This window comes from Oryzias latipes, chromosome 22 (assembly GCF_053564925.1).
Source record: "Oryzias latipes strain Hd-rR chromosome 22, Olatipes_Hd-rR_3.1".
In the NCBI taxonomy this organism is placed as follows: Eukaryota; Metazoa; Chordata; class Actinopteri; order Beloniformes; family Adrianichthyidae; genus Oryzias; species Oryzias latipes.
The window spans coordinates 5,171,421-5,192,116 of NC_136258.1; the positions used below are offsets into that span (position 1 = coordinate 5,171,421).

The window sequence follows — 20,696 nt, forward strand, 5'->3', positions numbered from 1 at the left end:
CACCCAGGGTAAGTTAATAAAGGTAGGTGGTGATTTTCTTTACGCACATCTTTCAGATTTTTCAGATTCTTAGTCTAAAAGCTTAAGGTCAGGGCAGGTCTGTGATACATCAAAGTGGTGCAAAAGCATGTTCTCGGACATCAGCACGATGCTAGCAGCAATTCAATAATGGCCCGACCATTGCTAATGTAGCCCGCTATATGTGAAATTCTTTGTTTTCTACAATAATTCTAGATGTTATAAAGACCTACTTCAATGAAAATGGGGTTTTTACCATGTGATTCTAGCATTTCTCTAATAATAGAAGACATATATAAAAAAAGAAATTCTGGGCTTTTCTTCATCACGGTGAATGAAGAGCAGATGTTTGAGGTTTGAGTGCTGTTTGAAGAAGACTGTAGTTGTTACATAGAAACTACAATCGGCCACTAGCTCCCTATTCTGCTCCATTCTGACACATTCATTTGTAGATCAACAACGTCTTTTTTTCCTCATCTGAGCTGGAATCTGGCTCAAAACTGTACGGCTGAATATCTTTGATCTTGCTCCCCATTTTTGTTGCACCGCTAATGTCAGGTTGGGGGTGTGAGGGGTTGTAAGCTAGCAGGAGACCATATACACAGGGATGACGGGAAATGAGCATAGCCTTACTCCGCACCAACAGTCCTGCCCAGAACTCAATGGGGAATTTCTGATGAGCTCCTGCCGCTCTACAGACACTATGTCCTAGTAAACGACACAGGTTTTTTTGATTTTGGCTAAAAAGGGCATCATCAGAATTAAAAGACAGCTGGGAACGCTTTTAAAACAAATCAAAAGATTATGGGAGTGGGACTTTAAGGCTGTTAACCCCATTTATACACTTTTGTCAGGCAGACATTAATTTTTCACACTTTTCTCTTTTTTTTAAACTCTCAAAGTTCAAACCTTTGAAAAGAAACAAGGCCAGCACAAAGATGTATGTAAATTTACCAAGCTGAACGCATTCTCTGCTGAAGGCAGGGCACGGAGGATATTGATTGAAAATCCTCTACAGCCAATCAGGACACAGAACACAATGTCCTCTTTAAAAAAAGCACAAAATAATGTGCAAGACAGCAAAACCTCAAAAGGTGAATCACAAAATAGCAAGGGACCGCTGTATTTGCTTTCTAGAAACCATATATTCAATTCAGCTTTATAAAATGCTGATTTACATCCAGAGACGAGTCAAAGAGAAGTGAGAAAAAAATAACACTAAATATTGCGTGTTCCTTTGGCTACTTCCTTAAGGATTATACACAGCAAATAACTCTGCAAATTGCACATAATGTGGCTTTTATTTTCTGGTGAATGGCTTCCTGATGCAACCCTTTGCCTTACTTTGGACCAGCACATGGAATCGCACTAACACCCCCCCTGTCCCTGCTCAGTTTATCAGATCAGAAGAGTTTGTACCATTGACTGTTTATGAGGACAGGACTGAGGTACCCTTTCCCCCTAGCGTCCCACACAGGAAGTACCTGCTGGCTCCAAAAAGGCCCATAGACGTCTATAGAGAAATAAACATCTGTTACTCAGTCGGTCCATTGGTCAGAATAACCATTCTTGCTCTGATAGCTTTTTTTTTTAACATCTTCTTCTTTGTCAGGACTGTTTTTCATGATGTTTTTCTCTGTAGAGAAAATTATTCAAGGTTGAACGTTCAAAACGTTTGATTGATAGGTTCTTCAGAGCCCACTTTCAAGTGGTAGTGGTGTGGACTTACAACAAGCTCACTCCTGATTGCAAGAAACGATGACTAAAGGCCCGTACACACCGGGACGAATATTCGCCAGGCGTTATTCGCCAGCGTTTTTCGCCACGTTTTTTGTATTTACACCCAGGCGGTTTTTGTTGACGATGAGCCGAGCGAACATGCATTTTCCTTCTTTGTTTAGTCACAAGGCGTTTAACGTCGGCGAATATCGCGGGCGAAATTCGTCCCGGTGTGAACAGGCCTTTAGACTACCTTTAACCAATCGCTGCTTACTGACAATTTTGGGTTCCAAGATGGCGACTTCCATATCACAAAAAAATGACGACTGAATGACTGAGCCATAAGTAAATAATTTTCTATGGGTGAAGCACACTTACTCTGTCCTGTTCTCTACAGTCAATAGTTCTGCCACATAGGAGGAAACAGAGAGAGATGGGGGTAGGTGTTTTGCTAGAAGACTCCCACCCCCCAGCCCCCCATTGCAGTGATACAAAAGGACAAGGAGAGCTGGGTGATATGACCAAAAAATAAAAACCCCTTTACCTTAAAAGGCCTAAATTCGATTTTGAATCGACATTCCTAAAAGGAACAACAAGAATCTAGCAATCTATGTGACTCCTAAGTAAAGGATGTATACTTGCTTTAACTGTTCTAGTTTTATTCTCAGGATCCTCTGCGTGCCTGCGTAATGACCATGGCACCGTTGTATAGACCCCAGAACAACATAGTTGTGCAGTAAACACAAAACGAGACAGAACATCGTAATGTCAATTACAAATACTATCAGTCCAATAAACAGAGAATACAAGGCCATGCGGAATCTGACAAACACCTTTCAAACAAGACAACAATAGTCTATCAGATCTATAGTGGAAGTTGAGTGTCTGGACCAACAGGATTATCCAGAAGCTGCTGAACAAAGAAGCAAAAACTGGAAAATATTCTCCAAGATCTCCACAGTTATGAATAAGCCATCATGTGACTTAAAGCTGACAGAAGGTGTAAACACCAATGCCACTGTATTTGTGTCCTTGTTCGCGGTGCACAAGCACAGACAGTAAAAGATACTTTTAGACAGAATCGGGAAGAGTAAATCATATCAATGGCCTTGACATGTTAGTATGTTGCCAAAAACTATCCTATTCAGGGTAAAAATCTGTAGGTTTTAGTTATGTGATGGTAAAGACAATTCCCGAGGGAAATAAATGACGTATTTTATTTAGAATTTCTTTACAATATGTTCACGTCCTCAATTAGAAAAAGACAAAAAATAAAATCCAATGACTGTACACACCCAGGGCATATTTTTCTACTATGAAAAAACAGATACATAATGATGCCAGGACCTGGCTCCATTTCTCCATGATAGAACAAAAGCAAAATCATTCACGTTAACCTGGTTAGCATTGAGGTTTATCCTGTAATGCTAGCCTTCTAAGTGCAAACTTAACTTGAATTTACTCAAATTTTGTTCCAATGAAGACAATTAAATAGTTTAATAAAAACTTTAAGATGAACAGCAACAAGTTCAGGTTTTTAAGTCTGCTCAACATTAGTTTTTTTAACAAAACACAGAAACATATTAAAAATAAAAAATTATTTCAGGAATTATTATTGGAGGTGAAGTAGCTAAGATGAAACCAATACAACAAAAAGATCCGTATAAAGTCCAAAAGACCACACTATTCAAATGAAGAAGTAAGTCCAAACCCTTGACTGGTGGCCTGAAGCAGCTTAATTATTTCATCGATTCATGCACAATAAGTAAATTGTGTCCAAGTTTATTCTTGTTTTTGACTGTAGCAATTGTAATTATCTTTTTGAGAAGATTAGATCAAATGAAGTATCTATAAAACACTTTTGACTGCAACGTCAAAAAAAACACAACCTCAGTTTGGAACAAAACTGTATTTTTATTCCAGTATGTGTAAAAGGGAAATGTTTAACTCTTAACACAGTTTTTCAGATCAAATGATCAAATCTTTATACTTTAACTACTTTATATGTAAATCATCTGTTCTTTCATCTCTTTAGACACTTGGAATACTGTTTAATGGAACCTGAATCACCTCATCAAGCCACAGAAATTAGGTTTTCGGTTAGCATAGGATCAGAATTTGCTTTTATTCATACGGTCTTGTGGACTCGGTTGGGATTTGTGCGGATAAATGCCCCTCAGCCACCCCCTCCAGGTTTGGTTTACTTTCACACAAGATGCTGAAGCCTCCACACATCATGCAATTCCAACAGCTGGAGGGCAGTTCTCTAAAGCAAGCTTCTACCAGGATGGAAAAAAGCAGGAAGAAAAGCAGTGAGTTGTGCTGGTCCTCTACTATCATCCATGAAGAGGCTCCTCCAGCTCCAAACTGCACCACCTTTAGGCGTTCTCGCATGGATTTTATGTTCATGCTAATGTTGTTAGCCCGTGTTAGCATACTGCTAATCCTGGCTTCCGGCTCCGTTTTTCAACAGAAAAAGCACTGACCACACGGATTAAAATTAAAATGATGAGCGAACAGGCGCTTCATAATAACCGTAAAATTAATAAAAGCACGTTTAGGAGATCATCTTGTATAATACCGAGCTGACGTATCTATGTATGCAGCCGCTCTGCGGATTTAAATTTCTCTTCCGGTTTTTAAAAACACTACTGCGCATGTGCGAATGATTTATTCCGACCGAAAGTGTGACCCATGTGAATGTTTTTATAATCTGAAAAAGTTTTTCTGGGCCCATCTACACGGTTGGATTCTAATCCGACCAATAATCCTTATCAACATATTTTGCACATGTAACCGCGTCTTATGGTGTCGACGTGGCGGGGCGTGGCATCACGATGGTGTCTCTCCATCGTGATGTCACTCACCCATCACGATGGACGATGGTATCGTCCATCGGCACAACCCTACTGCATATTGTAGCTGGGCAGATGTTATTAAGGCAAAGGACATTGCTGGTATTTCAAGTTACACTGAAGCTATGTGTACTCTGCAGTCAAGCGGGGAGCTGCAGACAAAGCTGTGTTCAGGAACCACTTGGTGCATTTAACCCTAACCTAACTGTAACCCTAACCTTAAGGCTTCCTCCAGATCCGTGTGGCCAAGAAAGAAGCACCGCACTGGCTTCATAGATGTAGAAAGTCACTTTCTTTAAAATACAAAAACCTGCAACTGACAACAACATTTAGCCTCAGACGATGCAGGAATGTAAATCTTGGCTGCACGTATTACGTGATGCCAACGTGAATTTCCATCAGTTTTTGTGCTGGTTTTTCTTAAATACATGTGAATAACTTTATAAAAAATGAATGAATAAAAAAAATATACATTGATGAACCAAACTAGCTTGCTACGTGATCTGATTATTTTGCTTGTAATAGACCATCATTATAAACATTTAACTGCAATGCTGTGGCTCTCTTGCCTCCAGAATTAGTTTTTTTTTCTTTGTTGTTGTCATGGTTTTTGTAGTTGATTGCAAAACATTGCATCCCTTTTTTGTAATTCTTTGCGTACTAGTTTAGACTTCCTCAGCTCTTCACTCGGGAAAACTTTGTGGCGCATGTGTGTCATATGACGGCCAAGCCAGTAATATGTATACTTCTTCATGATTCCTCCTATGTCAGATCCTCTCTGTGAGTGTCTGTTGTTCTAACACTTACAGCCTCTCCTCCTCTCTCTGGTCTGTAAAAGTCCATCTGCATTCACACTGAAGTGAAACGCACCAGAGTTCCCCTGCAACTGAACAAAAACCCTTATTCTGAAGAGGACCCGAGTTCAGGTGAACTTTCACACCTGGCTGCAGGAAGATGCTGTGCGTCTGCCCAAAGCTGAACATGATAAAGGAGATGCTTGGAACTGTCCCTGTGCAGGTTTTAGTGTTCTTTCTCGTGTCCGCTTGCAGAACCTTCTGTCTAGAGTTGAAGGTTCTATTCCCTGAAGAAGGCTTTTTTTGACCCTGCCTCGGCGTTTCGGGGCACGTTTGTGTGACAGCCGCCCGCTTCAGGCTCCTCAGCATGACTCTCACGTCTCTGCCTCCAGCGGCTGACTGTCAGCTGACACGCCGCCGTACTCCGGTCTCAGCCCTCCTCCTCCTCTGCACGACTCGCTATCGGCAGAACCGCGGCGGCTTCGGCGCTGCCGTTCAGTTCAAAGAGCCACCGGCCATCTTTCTGCGCTGAGAGAAGCGCGATGCTTTCAAAGTCGAAAGAAACGGGAGAGCAAGGCGGCGGTGGGCTGAACGGCGGCTCTGCAGCGGGACATGAATAATGCAGCTCATGTCGGCGCGGCACGGATTTGCAGCGGTTCAAGCCAGAGGCATTCAGCGGAAGACACCAGCTGCCTTCTTCAGAATAAATGCTCCGAAGGGGTTTTTACGTTATAACTAAAATCTGCCAAACACTTTTGCTCTTATTTTGAAAGGCTGGGCCGCCGTGTCGCCCGCCTCCTATCCGCCTTGATTCCACATTAAACCCCGCTGCTCTGGCGTTTACGGTTAAAAACACTTCTGAACCGGACGCCAGTCGTCCCGTCCATTAACCTATCTTCACCTGCGACCCAACAGAACGTCCCAACAGCTGGACCCAACCGGGACGCCAGCACAGACCCGGTTAGCACGGTGGCTAGGCAGGCTAGCTCTGCAGCGGTGACAGCTCGGTTCGTGACTCGGTCCGTGCGCCGCCCCTAACACCGAACAGTTCGGCTGAGCGGTTCGGTATCCCGTCTTGAATCAAACCGTCCCCCTACCTGTCAAAATTCCCACGCGGGTCTGATGGTCGTGGTTGGTGAGCACCATTCCGTCCGCCGCCATGTTTACAACCTCTGTCTCCACTGTGACTGCGCGTGCACGGACGGAGAGCGGGGGCGTGCACGAGGCTGCTGCACCTCTGGAGGACGTGCGCGTGGCTGCGCGTGTGCTCGTGTCCTTTAGCGTAACCGCCCTCTAGTAAAATGCAGTTAAAAACCGTAAAGGCAGCGTGCGCGCGCGCTTCCGCCGGTGACTTGATTCAGTAATGAAATGTGGAGTTCTGTGCTGTTCTGTGTTCTGCACTGCAGGGTTCCTCTATCAATGTTATCAAGTCACGCAAAGAAAACACATTTCACTTTCTAATAAATAAATAAAAAACGAACAAAACACATTTTTAAAAGTTTTCTTTCGACATACATTCATTATCAATACAGAAAATATGGCCATAAAAATGCACTGCAAAAATAAATGTAAAATCTTGTTCTGTCCAACAGCTGAGCAGACAGATTAGAGCTGAAGGCTTTTTGTGTTGGACAGGTTTTACTATCACAAAAAGAGGTTATATAGCTTCGAGAAACCAGGGTGTAGATTTGTATAAACCCCTTTTTGTCTTATTATTTTTTATTTATTTGTTACATCTAGTGTGTGTGGGGAGGGAGAGGGGAAGAATGTGAGGGGGTGGGGGGGTGGAAGAGAGTAAAAGGAAGAAAAGGTGAAATGGTGGGGGATACAAGCACTGATTTGAATAAGTTATTATTTTAAGCTGTAACAATTATACCAGATCTGCTGGAAAGACAAATATTACATCAAAGGTGAAAATCTGACACTAAGATGAGCAAAAAATATCTGTCCATCAATACACTGTGGGTAAGGAGGAGGGATGAAGCAGACAGGGAGCCGTGTGGTAGTGTGCACGTGCACGTGGGGGTGGAGATACATGCAAGCTGCCGAAGTGAACCATGTGTTCATAAGGGGAACCAGAACCTACCCAGCCAGACCAGGATAGGGGAGGAGAGCCCCCCAGGCCAGGAGCCCCCCCAGCATCCGGACCCAGGCAGCCCGGGGGGGGGGGGGGGGGGGATCGCCCACCCCACCAGCCAGGCACAGAGAAGGCCCCCCTACAGGGGCCCCCCCAATGCCCAGGTTCGCCACGCACCCACAGCCACCCCCCATAACCCTGTAAATTTGCTTCATTGTCATCTGATGCTTTTTCAACATCCGGTCTATTGTGGAGATGCTTATAGAGTTGACATTTTGGAATATGACATGTTTGTAGTATTGCAGCGCGGATCTGTCTCAATGTGATGGCATTATTTGCTAGCACCATGTTACAGATCTCTTGTTCTTGTTGTTTATTGAGAAGTTTTCCTCTGCCACCCGTGTAAGGTTGTGGTCTAATCCTAGACATAGAATTCAAAGGACAACGCTTAATGTATACCTTATGTATTCCTTACAGAATGAGTTACATATGTAATTGTATTGTTGTTTTTCTTACAGTAACTTTACCACAGTTCTAATGCATCACTGCACAGTGACTGAAATACTACTATAAACTGTATCATCATCAATACTGTAGAAAATAAACTATTCCATAGTTTATCATGGTTCCATAGTTTATTTTCTCCAATGTTTTTCTTGTCATTTTTAGTATCATAACATCCCGGGCCTATCACACTCACACCAAATGAATAGGTAAAATGTGTAAATAAATATATGTCTTGCTCTGTGCACAGTGTCCTGTCCTATACAACATATAATTCTATCATTGACTGACTACATACCTGTTTTCTCTGCAAAAGGTTTGGATGATGGAGGAGACTGTGGAGCAAGGCACATTAGGCTGCACTCGGCGACCTGCTTTTGTGAGGCCATGGTTGATGACATGGTCTATAATTGTGGCCAGAATTTCATCCGGGACAGCATAGTGTCTTCATGCTCCTTGGCCTCTTCCATCTATTCCACCACCACGCACCCTCACTCCTCCTCCTCTTCCCCATATTGCAGGAACGGCCGTGGTGCAGCGGTAGGGCGGTCGACCCATGAGCGTAAGATTGCAGGTTCGATGGGCCCGCCTTGCACGCCCATGTGTCGAAGTGTCCTTGGGCAAGACACTGAACCCCACCTTGCCTCTGGTGGGAGGTTGGCGCCAGTGTTTGGCAGCGGAGCCGTGAATGTGTGTGTGCATGGGTGAATGGGACTGTGACTGTAAAGCGCTTTGGGCCTTCGAAAGAGGGTAGAAAGCGATATATAAGTATACGCCATTTACCATTTACCATATTCCACCACCACGCACCCTTACTCCTCCTCCTCTTCCCCATATTCCACCACCACGCACCCTTACTCCTCTTCCTCCTACTCCTCCTCCTCTTCTTATTCCTTCTCCTCCTTCTCTTCTTCCTCTTCCTCCTCCTCCTCCTCGAGCAGACAGTTGCCCTTGTTCATTTACCTGGCCAGGTATCTCCATGTTCAGACATTGTACTGGTCCTGCATGGTCAAGCTTTTTACATACATTTTTGGCAACATTCACAGTCATGGACAGCACCTGTCAGGTAACTAAACATACTGTTTGATTGGTCATCTGAGATGTGTGAAACTCCTCCTTCGTTAGTCAAGTTCTAGTTTCACCTAATTGTCAATTGCTGTAATAAATTTATCAAATGTTCCAAGGGATTCATTTATCGCATTCATGGTATTATGTTCTTGACTAATTTTGACAATTGAACAGATTATTGTGCATGTGACGACTTACACAATGAAATGATGCTGATTCATTTTGGAGTGAAAAATCATTAGTTACTATCAGTTTAGATCAACAAGATTTATTCACTTGGAAATTGTGCTATATGAAGGCTACCTGTACTTAATCACTTGCAAAGATGTACTAAGACATTTGCAATTTGATGAAACTAATGAGAAATTCCATTCTGTTGTGAACAATTGCCAAGTGGCTTGGAGGTTTGTCCATGTTGTTTTGAGAATGTAATTTCTGTTTCAAGAAATGAGCCAAACCAATGGAGACAAACTGTAAAAAGTATATTATTCTGTATACATTTTCTTTTTACTCTGATTTTTACTCTACTTCATGTGTGTGAAGGATAACGGTTACAATTTCCTTGGCAGTATGAGTGCAATGTGTGCTGTTAAACCTAAGAGGCTACTCTTACGCTAAAATCCCTTTTCTTTATTTTCAGTTTTATACAAAATTGTATTCTGTTAGCTATACAAAAACAGTACAGTTACCATTGTCAATAAAGGACTGAGCTAATACTGAAAGGTGGACATGAGGGATGTTTAAATGGTCCTCTGCTATAGTGACAAAACATCTAATCATTTGTACTTGCTGTGCTTACACAACACCAAAGGGACAAAGTATTTTAGGGGCACTGACTGTTTAAGTGAGAAGGAAATGGTGAACCATGGCGTTGTGCCGAACCATCCACATTATTTTGGCAAAAGCACCAAGAGTGTGGAGAACGTCCGGTCTGATCAAGAAATGAGCCAAAGCAATTGAGAAGGATCTTTGCCTTTTTGGTGGCACTGACTCTTTGCATGGGAAAGGAATTTAGTTTTGAAGCATGAGTGAACAGTTTTGGGAGATATATTAGATTTTGCAAGTGAGCTATTGTGTTGTGCTGAACTGTAAGAGTGTTTTGCCAAATGATCTTAGAATTTTCAGAATGTAACTTCTGTTTCAAGAAATGAGCCAAACCAATGGAGAAAAACTGTAAGGCCAGTGGTTGGTGACTGACTCCTCCTCTCGCCCTCCTGACCCTTTTCATTAAAATCAGTTTGAACTTCCCTCCTGAGTTAGAGCAGCTTTACTTGTTCCAACGATTACAGAGAAAGATTTACAATACATTTTAAAGGAAGGAGTTAATAATCCATAACGTTCAGATTTTTGTTGTCAATAGCAGATTTAGAAATACTGTTTTCTATTTCTATGTGTGTGCCCAGCTTGCTTACAATAATTTTTTTGATTTTTACATTTTTTCAGAACCAAGAGAGCAAATGACTCTGGAGGGACTTCCTCTTCTGACCTCCTGATGTGCTGAAGGAGGAGGAAAGTCACATCAGCTGCTCCTGTCGCACAGAAAGTTACACTTTAGCTTCTAAAGGTTCTTCCCTTGGTCTTTTCTGTCCATCTTTGGGTGGAGTAAACTCTGGTCAACTCATTTTACTGTGAATTTGCAGGATTGTTTTAATCTTGACTGAACTCCCCACGTTTGTTGCTTTTCTCACATATTTTGCTAAATTACACACGTGATATTTTTCGCTCATGTGTTAAATGTTTTAGTTGCCTCTTGAGAAATCAAAAACAAAGTGATGAAAAGAATCTGAGTTCTCGGACCCTTTAACTATCCCAGAGACAACGTCACTTCCAGAGCTGGACTTAAGTGATGCTTCCATCTACCTGGCGGAGAAGACCTCACCAACCAGAAGATGAAAACCCAAAATGCAGACAGGTGTTTGTCTTTACAATCTCAATGGGTCAGAAAATCTCTAATCTGGGAGGGAAAGAGGAAGGAAAATTAGGATTATAAAAGTGACAGAGCTAACTGCTAATGCTAATGCTAATAAACATGTACACTACACCAATGGACATTACAATCAGCCCCCTACATAAACAATAAGTTAATTATATGTTTACTAGACAAAAACGTGTCTCTCTTGCTCTATCCTTGTGCTTGGACACCTGCATGTTTACACCTCCACAAAATATTCACCAAAACAAAGTCTTGTTTGCTTCCATCATGATTGGAGTGCCTGATGGAAATATTACGTCTGAAAAAAACGGTGATCTGAAAAAGCCGTTTTTTTTTAACCCTAGTAATGTTAAGTCTGGGCTGTAAGATAGAGGAAGAGCATTTAAACAGAGAGTTTTTCAGTAAGAGGAAAGGGAAGGGGGGTGGGGTTGCACTCCAAAACAGATCAGCAGTGGAGAATTTCTGATGAACTCCTGCTGCTTTACAGAAACTATGTCCTAGAAAACACCACAGTTTTTAAAATTATAGCTAAAAGCAGCATAATCCTAATTAAAAGACTACTGGGAACAATTTTAGAATAAGTCAAAAGATGATCAGAGTGGAACTTTAGGCCTCAGACCCACTGAGTGCAGTACATGCATGATCAGTATGGTGTCTGTGGGCCCTCTAATTACCCTAAGAATGCTAAGACCAAAAGAAAAATTGCCCTTTCTATTAAAATATTTTTCTTGGTCAATTAAAGTGAATAAAGGGAATATTTCCAGGCTGCAACATTATCACCAAACCTCCTTTCCTGCTGGTTCCTGAAGGAGTCAAACCAGTTCAGAAGGACTAAACCTCCATGGCCTCCAGACAAAAAAACAAACAAAAAAGAACATTGTAGCCTCCTGTCCTCCAGGGGGCGCTCCAATTACCATGCTGCCATATTAAAACTGAATAGTTTCCCTGTTGCTGCAGAGACGCTCCACACTTTCCTTGACTTGATGCAGATGTTTATTGAGGCCAGTGGTTGTTCAGCAGCTGCATCCTCTGCTTTCTGCTCCAGATGTAAAGCTTTTCTCTCTGGTGAATCTTCTCGTGACGCTTCAGAGAGTCTGCTAGCCTGAAATTCCTCCTGCACACCCGGCACACAAACGGCTCCTCCGACGTGTGGATGCTCTGGTGACGCCTCAGGTGCCCCAATTCCTTGTAGCTCCTCTGACAGACCTGACAGGTGTAAGGCCGTTCACCTGTGTGGGTGCGCAGATGGCTTTTCAGTTGCCCCCTAGTCCTGAACTGCTTCCCACACTGGTCACAGGGAAAAGGCTTTTCCCCGCTGTGGATGCGTAGGTGACATTTCAAGCCTCCTAATTGGCTGAAATTCTTCCCACACTGCTGACACACGTGAGCTTTCTTCACAGTCTTCGGCGGTCCATCCAGCTGTTGGCCTCCGACTGCTGCTTCATCTTCATGACTCATGAGTCTGAACATCGCTGTCTGTCAATACAACATCACACAGTGTTAAACCAGGCAGGGTCACGCCCATTTAATTAAATACAATTTAATTTCTATAGTACAATAGTACAACAAGTCGTGTCAATGGGCTTCATACCGGTAATTTTATAATAAACATTAAATCATGAAGAACAGGAAGTCATAGAATTCAACAGGTAATGGCTAAACTAAATTAAACAGACTAAACTAAACTTTGAACGGCCACTTTTACCCACTTTCTGAGACTAAATGAACTACTGCAAAAAACACGACAAATGCAAATCATTTTACCGTATTTTCTCCACTAGAAGGCGCATCGTTAATGAATTTTTTACTTTCAAATTTATGCCATATGTAAGTCGCACCGACCTACAAGGCATATTGAGAAAAGAGTCAGAGATAAGTCAGTCAGTCAGTCAGACTTTACTAACCGCATTCACAGTTACTCTAGTTTGTAACAGACTGATTTCACTAAAACAGACATTAGTCTGTTGTGACTATGTTAACTTCCAACCTTGTTTGCTACACTCTTAGAAATAGACTGAGATCCCTACCACTAAAACAAACATTAACACTAACACTAACTCTCAACCTTGTCAGTAATATGTAAATGAAAGACATGTACACGTTAGCCACATTAGCACATTTACAATAACCTCCATCCTTGTTGGCTGCAGAAGTAATCCATATAAATGTCATCTGGATTAAAAGGAACACAGTCGTATGTTGTCATGTTTTAAGTGCGCCTTACAATTCCTAAAATATGGTACTGTGTGTAAGTTGGATCATTAAAGAACGTAAAACACTAGACTGATATCGTCAGATCCGGCATTATAAACACAGATTTACAACAGAACCTTTGTTGTTCTGAACACCATGTTCCACCAACCTCCTCAGAAGACATCACGTCAGGCCAAACTCTTCCTCCAAATCCTCAACTTTTATCTCCAGTCTTTTCAAAGTTGAGTTCAGCTTCATTTGGTTTGTGGAAAAAAAAAAGAGAAATGAGAAAACAAACGTCACTTTGCTCGGTGGAACATCCCAAATTCAGCACAGACTGTTTTTAAAATTTCAATAAATACGAAAAAAGACTAACTTTAGGGATGAACTTGTAGTTAGTAGTTAGTTGGACAACTTTATCAAAGAGGAAACTGGAAATTCTCCCCTTTTTCTAATCAGAAACTGCAGAGATGTCTCCTTCAGGTCACCAGACTGTTAGCAGTTGTTGGTTTTTGAAAGATGCTCAGGCTGGGATGTTGCTGTGGTCACAGCCAAAACATTCATCTGTTAATATAGGATTGTCAAAACTCATAAACCCTTTTCTGTTTTTTTTTAATCATTTATTCACATATATATTTTACTAAGATCTTTTTAGTCGCCAAAAACTGAAAGAATAAATGTTGCAACCAGGAAAACAATTTTTTTTGTCTATTATTGTTTTCTAAATAAATGAACATATAATTTCTTTCCATCCTTTAACAACTGGATGTAATTTACAATCAAGAATTTGGTCATAATTGTTCATCAGCAGAACCAAAGACTAAATATTGGATTTTGAAAGGATTTTTTTTCCAGATCTGCAATAATCAATGAAGAATATCTGATCTATTCTTTTCTGTTGTCTTCCACAAAAAATGCTTACGGTCACTTTTTTTAAAATTTCATTTATCACTTATCAAAAAACAAATTAAATAAAAACAGAATATACAACAATGCTGGATGTGATGGATGGTTGCCAAAAACCCATAAGGAGCTTAACATGTGCAACCGCCATAATGAGTGTATAAGCTAAAAAACAATACCGTTTAGTAAAAACAATACATATAAAATCAATACATATTCAATTAATGTACTTACATATTTATATCATACTAAAATACATGCCATATGGAAAAGTACCATTGTTAAGAAGAAACCTTTTTAGAACTTTTTAAACCGAGTTTGTGAAAGTTCTTTGAAAGCAGAAGGAAGACTGTTCCAAATTTTACATCCTCTGCATTTGACACTAAACTGTGACTGAGTTATGCGAGAGAATAGTGCTCTGATGAGACAGCCACCCCGAGTCGGATATTCATGAAATTCAATATTAAAATTGAACATGTTAGTTAAATGTTGAGGAAGAATGTCATGGTGCCTCTGTCAGTGCTCCTCCTCCTCCCAGCTCTGCTCTGTTCTTGACTCACCAGCTGTGACTGCTCAACTCATCAAGACCCAGCTCTTCATAAGGAGACCCAGCTCCAGTATTCTTCGCCAGTTCGTTAACCCTGATGGTGCCTAGTCTCTCTGAGAACCATGTCTGGACCTTTGTCTTGCAACCTTGCTAATCTTGTTTTTGTTGTGCCTCTGGAACTTAATGCCACGGGAGTCACCAGAGTCAGACACCACCTCGAGCAGCAGCGATCTTCCTGAATCCATTGAAGTATTCACTCCTTCAAGATCCTCAGCCACGTCGCTCATCAAGAACTCCAGCCACGCCACTTGACAAAACTCCGGTTACGCCACGAACTCTGAACCTCATCTGGATCTCCAGCCCCGCCTCAGCCACAGTCTCGCCAGAACCTCCAGCCACGCTAACTACCAAGACTCTTCGGCCCTACAAAATAAATCCTATTTACTCACCCAACCACTTACCTGTCTCCTCCTTCCGGGTTACAGCATCTGGGTCCGTCTCGTGTTCGTATCATGACAAAGAAGTTTTCCAATAGAATTGAAAACAAACTCACCAGTTTGAAGTTGGTTAACTTGATAGACACTCAGGACCCTGTCGATGTCCTACATTAAATATTATTCTCCAAGCTAATTTTTTTAGACGCAGAATAGGTTCAAGTTTAGTTTGACAGACTGCAGATTCTTCTTCTAGTCCGTAATCCTCTACTGACAGAACCTTCTACTCTACTTCCAGAATCTCCTGCCAGCAATGCTGATGTCGGTCCAAGATTATGTTCAGATCTCAAGTCAGATGGACTTTTCTCCGGGTTACCCTCCTTCCTGGTAGTCTACAGAAAGACTCATCCCATCTACACCTTCAGCTGTTGGGAAGTTTGTTCCTGTGTTGTTCCCTTTCCTTTGAACTCATGGGATTTCTGCTGAGACATGTGACTTTTTCAAATTAAAGTTACTGAGCATCTGGAAGAAAAATTCTGGACCCAACTTGTGTCCACAGGTACAAACTGCTAAAGCTCCATATGATCCCGTTTGATTTTTATCCATGGCGACAGAAACAGAAAAATGATCAACACTGTTGGTAAAGAGTATGAAGCCATGTTCACAGCAAATCTCACCCACAAAAACGTGGGATTACCTGCATTTAGCCATGTGGGTCTTCCACAGGAGATGCTGCTTATTTCGACAGACTGGCATGACGTCACACCCGTAGAGGATCAGTAATAGGCAGGCGTATGGCAGGCCATTTTAACATCAAAAGGCTAAGTTTGACATTGTAGATATCAGCAACGTATTTCTCACTAGTCGTAATTACATTTTGGATAGTTGGAATTGTAATTCAAGATATCTGTAACGTAATTGTGACTAGTCGAAACGACAGATAGAGATATCTGTAATTCAGTTTTGACTAGCCAAAACTAAATTACAGATATCTGCAATGACGTCATTGAAAACGACATTCAACTCGTCACACATCTTAAATGACAATTGTAGATATCTGTAATTCAGTTTTGCCTAGGCAGAATGACAGTTACAGATATCTCAAACGTCATCATCACTAGCTCCTCCTGTCTTGCACGGGCTGCAGCATTAAAAAGACGATTAAAAATCGCTTCGCCCGCTGGCTGCTCTACGACGGAGATTTAAGGCCACCAAAAACAGTAAAATTAAAAGATTTTAAGTCCTAAATTAAATTTACGATATTAAGTGGAAGTGAGCATGATGAGCAGCAGGTGAACGCCACACAGCAGCAGCAGACCGACTAAACTTTGTTGAAGAGGTGAGCTGAATGTTTATTGATAACGTTCTAAATGTTTGGAAATTCGTTAGTTTGATTTATGATTTATTCATGTTTTATCCATCGATGGGTGGTTTGCAGGATCTCTGCAGCCCGAAGCCGTCAGTGTCCCTGCAGATGTCCACCTGAATCCTTTCTTTCTCCATTAAAGACAAGATCTCTACGTTTCTGTGACGCTTCCGTCTGTGGAGGAGCACTTTTTGGCATTTTCAACGTTGTAATGCTAATATAACAGACTATTTTCATTCTTCTTTATTGTTTTATGTTGGATTGGGACGTTTCATCTGGAGGAGAGGTGTATGTAACACTGTTTACTTCCGCATTGGTGTTCGGATGACAGGTTCATGACATAAGGTGACAGATGAACTTCAGGTTATGTGAATGAAAAGGAGAATAAAGGCTGCAGCGGTTCTCTGCACCCACACGTGTCTCTGAGCTCCTTATTAAACAGATAAAACTCCGCTTTACCGACACCGAAGCCCGGAAAGCCCGCTCCACTGACAATAATCTGATTTTGAGTCGCCAAAAGGTTCAGAATCACTTCGGTTAAAGCTATCCGGAAATAAAGCTAGGCTCCGATAAACGGAAGACTTGGTGTTTTTCTCTTTTCTTTTCTCTCTTTCCGATCGCGGTCAGAAGCGCAGGGGAGATTTCCTCCGCCGAAGGCGATTCTTCTTCGGGGTTCACATTCCTGATCGGAACCCTAAACCTCCAGTGCGGATTAAGAACGACTCCAAAACAGTTATTCTGGGAGGGACACCTTCTCTTTATTACGGTGCTCCGTCCTCCGAACACACAGTATCAACGCACACACCCCCATTCCGTGCTCACCCCCATCTCAGCACACACACACGCACGCATGCGCGCGCCCACACACACACACACACTCCACAACACTTTTATCTCCTAAATTTACGAGATAAAAGTTGTAATTAAAGAAAACAAAACATTTTTTGTAAACTGGTCCTAAAACCCCGTCGTACTGCTGCAACATGGTGCTAATCAGTGCTAATTACAAGTTAGCAGGTGCGATTTGAATGATTACAACAACACGCTCTGCTCCTCCCCTAAAGTGCGATGCGGACCTAATTTGCATACAGATATCTGCAACGTCATTTCACCTAGTCAAAACTCTAATTCAAGATATCTGTAATTACATTTTGACTATCCTGAATGAACATTACAGGTATCTCAAGTTTCAGATATGTCTATTCAAATTTCATTTCAAGATATCTGTAACTTGATTATAGATATCTACAATTAAATTATGACTATCCCTAACTCCAGTTTGAGATATCTACAACGTCATTTTGACTAGTCATAATTCCAGTTACAGATATCTACAACGTCATTTCGCCTAGTCAAAACTTAATTTAAGATATCTGAAAAGGAACATGTAGATATCTTAAATTGACTTGAATTAAAGATATCTTTAACTTGAGTTTTGACTTGTAAGAATGAAATTGTAGATATCTGAAACTTGAATTACAGATATCTACAATTCAGTTACAGATATCCGTAATTCATGAAGTGGATATCTGCAACTGAATTGTAGATATCTGTAATTGTAAACCCCATACAAATGAATGGTGAAAGTGATGTCATTTGTCCTAGGAATAATATCTTTGAGGATATCTAAAATTACGATTACGGATAGGAAGAATGTAGTTGCGGATATCTGAAATGTTCTTTTTGACTAGGCAAAACTCAAATAAAGATATCTGCAACACACTTCCAGTCTAGCCTTTTAATGTTAAAATGGCCTGCCATACAGGCGAGTGACGGAGCAGGTGAGAGCAACTGCAATTCTCAAAGACAGCCAGCAGATGTCACTGTTTCCACTGCGTGAGCAGCTACGTCATCTTCAGTTCGATTTAATTCAATTTCTTTCTTTCAAACACAAATGAAAATTAACCCAAGAGTTTAAAATGGACAGATGAAACAAGACAGTGTGCTTGAAAAGGCGTGGGATAAAGACAAAATCTTGAGTGGTCCCACCCCTTTTTTACAACACCTGATGATCTATGTATTTCTATTTACAGTTTTGTTCAAAACATTTTCATTACATTCTGCATAGCACCGAGCAGGCGAACACTCTTTGGGATCTGTGTTGATATAAGTACCGGTACCAGAGAAGCAATTTCTAAAAAATGTATTTTGAATTTTTTTTTTTTTGTTGTTTTTATCTAAATTGGTTGTTTAAATATGAAAATCAAAATCTTACTTTTTTCCCTTTAATTGCTCTTTTGGTGAATTCAGTAAATCTGGGACTATAGTTTATGGGTTTTTTTCTTGCCCCTTTGAGGTCTTTCTCTTAGAGCGTAAAGCCTCATGGTCCCTGTAGTTCTCAGTTTCTTTCTTTTGAATTTTTTTTTACTTAAACCATGTTCCTACTCCACGGACCCTCGGGTGTTTTGGTGTTTTGTTTGTTGTAGTCGTTGTTTTTCAGTTGTTTCTGATTCTTTATCGGTTGCTTTTGCGGAGCATTTTTACTTAGTTATTTTTGTTTAAATTTAATTTACTTTGTCATAGAGTATCTATAATGTTGTTTTATGTTATTTATCTATAATGTTGTTCTGAAAGTCACTTTATCCTCATGTCTGTGTACTGTATACCAATTCATTTGCTGTTTCTATTTCTGAATGTCTTTTTTTGCTGCTGAAGATTAGACAATTTCCCCATTGTGGGATGAATAAAGTTTATATAATCTGATCTAATTTATTGGCCACACTTTGGCCTGCATGTTTTTTACTTTAAGCTAATTTATGTTTTTTTCATAAATTAAATGAAAAAAATCAGTGATGCTTCTTTAGAATACTGTATGGCATCCAAAAAGGGACAAAAAACAATACAATATTTGCTGTTAGAAAAACATACTATTATGGCAAGCATAAAGGTTCAATATATGTCAGGAAAGAAATACACAAAAACAGTGTAACAATCATTAAGAACTGTGTTTTTAAGGAAGTCTTTAAAGTTAAAACACAAACTTGTCATAGCGGTCTGGATGGGGTCAAAAAGGGGTCAGTTTAAAGTAAACGAAAACCACATTTTAAATTTACAAAAAAAAAAAAATTAAATTTGGGACAAACGCATGGCAGAAATAAAACTACATATTTACTGCTTAAAGCCCAGAAATTATGTGACAGATGCATTTCATATACAAAATCTATTTCCTACGTGCCTTAGCTCAGACTCTTGTTCTGTCCATCCTTCCATTTTCTTTAACTGCTGTGTTCAGGGACACGAGGATGCTGGAGCCTGTCCCTGCTACTGTTGGGCAAAGGCAGGGTCCATCATGAACAGGTCTGTCACAGGCACACAATGACTGCCCACACACACATTCACACCCAAAGACACTTTAGAAACACCAATTAACCTATGAAGCATAATTTGAACTGGAGGAGAGCCCTGAGAGAACCCATGCATGCAGGGAGAACATGCAAACTCCACACGGACAGGTTCCCATCAGGATTTGAGCCAGGGCCTTCTCACTGTGAGGCAAGAACTCTTAAAATGTTGTTTGTCCCAAAAGCCAAGTTCAGTGACCAGGTTTCGGGCCGCCTTAGGCACCCAAACCACATTGCATTTGCCTCTTCTGAACTTGCCTACAGGTTGTGGGCTTTAGTGATAGTGATCCCATGATGTTCCTCACAGCTGGGCCCAATTGGGGCCTGTGGGAGGAGCCTCGGTCAAAAGGCCCATCCTCAGGCCTGGGTCCATAGAGGCCCCCATTGACGCCAATCCGGGCACTGTGACGGAATCGTTGTTGGTGGATGGATGGGTGGCTGGATAGATAGATGGATGGATGGATGCATGGATGGATGGATGCATGGATGGATGGATGCATGGATGGATAGATATATGGATAGAAGGATGGGTGGATGGATAGATGGATGGATGATAAGTTAATAGGTGGATGGATGGATGGATGGATGGATGGATAGATGGATGGTTGATAGATGGATGGATGGATGCATGGATGGATGGATGCATGGATGGATGGATGCATGGATGGATAGATATATGGATAGAAGGATGGGTGGATGGATAGATGGATGGATGATAAGTTAATAGGTGGATGGATGGATGCATGGATGGATGGATAGATGGATGGATGGATGGAAAGATGGATGGATGGGTGGATGGATAGATGTATGTATGTATGGATTGGATGGATGGATGGATAGATGGATGGTTGATAGGTAAATAGTTGGATGGATGGATGGATAGATAGATGGTTGGATAGATGGATAAATGGATGGATAGATGGATGGATGATAGGTAAATAGGT

The 20,696-nt window shown here is 41.2% G+C and overlaps 1 protein-coding gene and 1 long non-coding RNA gene across 5 annotated transcripts in view; both read right to left on the reverse strand.

Annotated features, from left to right (window-relative positions):
- Positions 1 to 6,766, reverse strand: part of LOC101156053 (gephyrin) — a 37,501-nt gene extending 30,735 nt beyond the window's left edge. Inside the window, exon 1 of one of the 4 annotated variants that reach the window (XM_023951519.2) lies at positions 6,484 to 6,766. In XM_023951519.2, coding sequence (XP_023807287.1) covers positions 6,484 to 6,547 — 64 coding nt within the window. In that variant the 5' untranslated portion in view covers positions 6,548 to 6,766. The remainder of the gene's footprint in view (positions 1 to 6,483) is intronic. The other 3 variants (XM_023951518.2, XM_023951521.2, XM_023951522.2) reach the window with 3 other exon arrangements.
- Positions 6,767 to 11,944: 5,178 nt separating this feature from the next.
- LOC101169828 (uncharacterized) lies at positions 11,945 to 13,690 on the reverse strand. Its single transcript, XR_013653162.1, has 3 exons — positions 13,538 to 13,690; positions 13,331 to 13,413; positions 11,945 to 12,444 (listed from the first exon to the last, which is right to left on the reverse strand). It is a non-coding gene; the product is annotated as an uncharacterized LOC101169828 (long non-coding RNA).
- Positions 13,691 to 20,696: the final 7,006 nt, after the last annotated feature.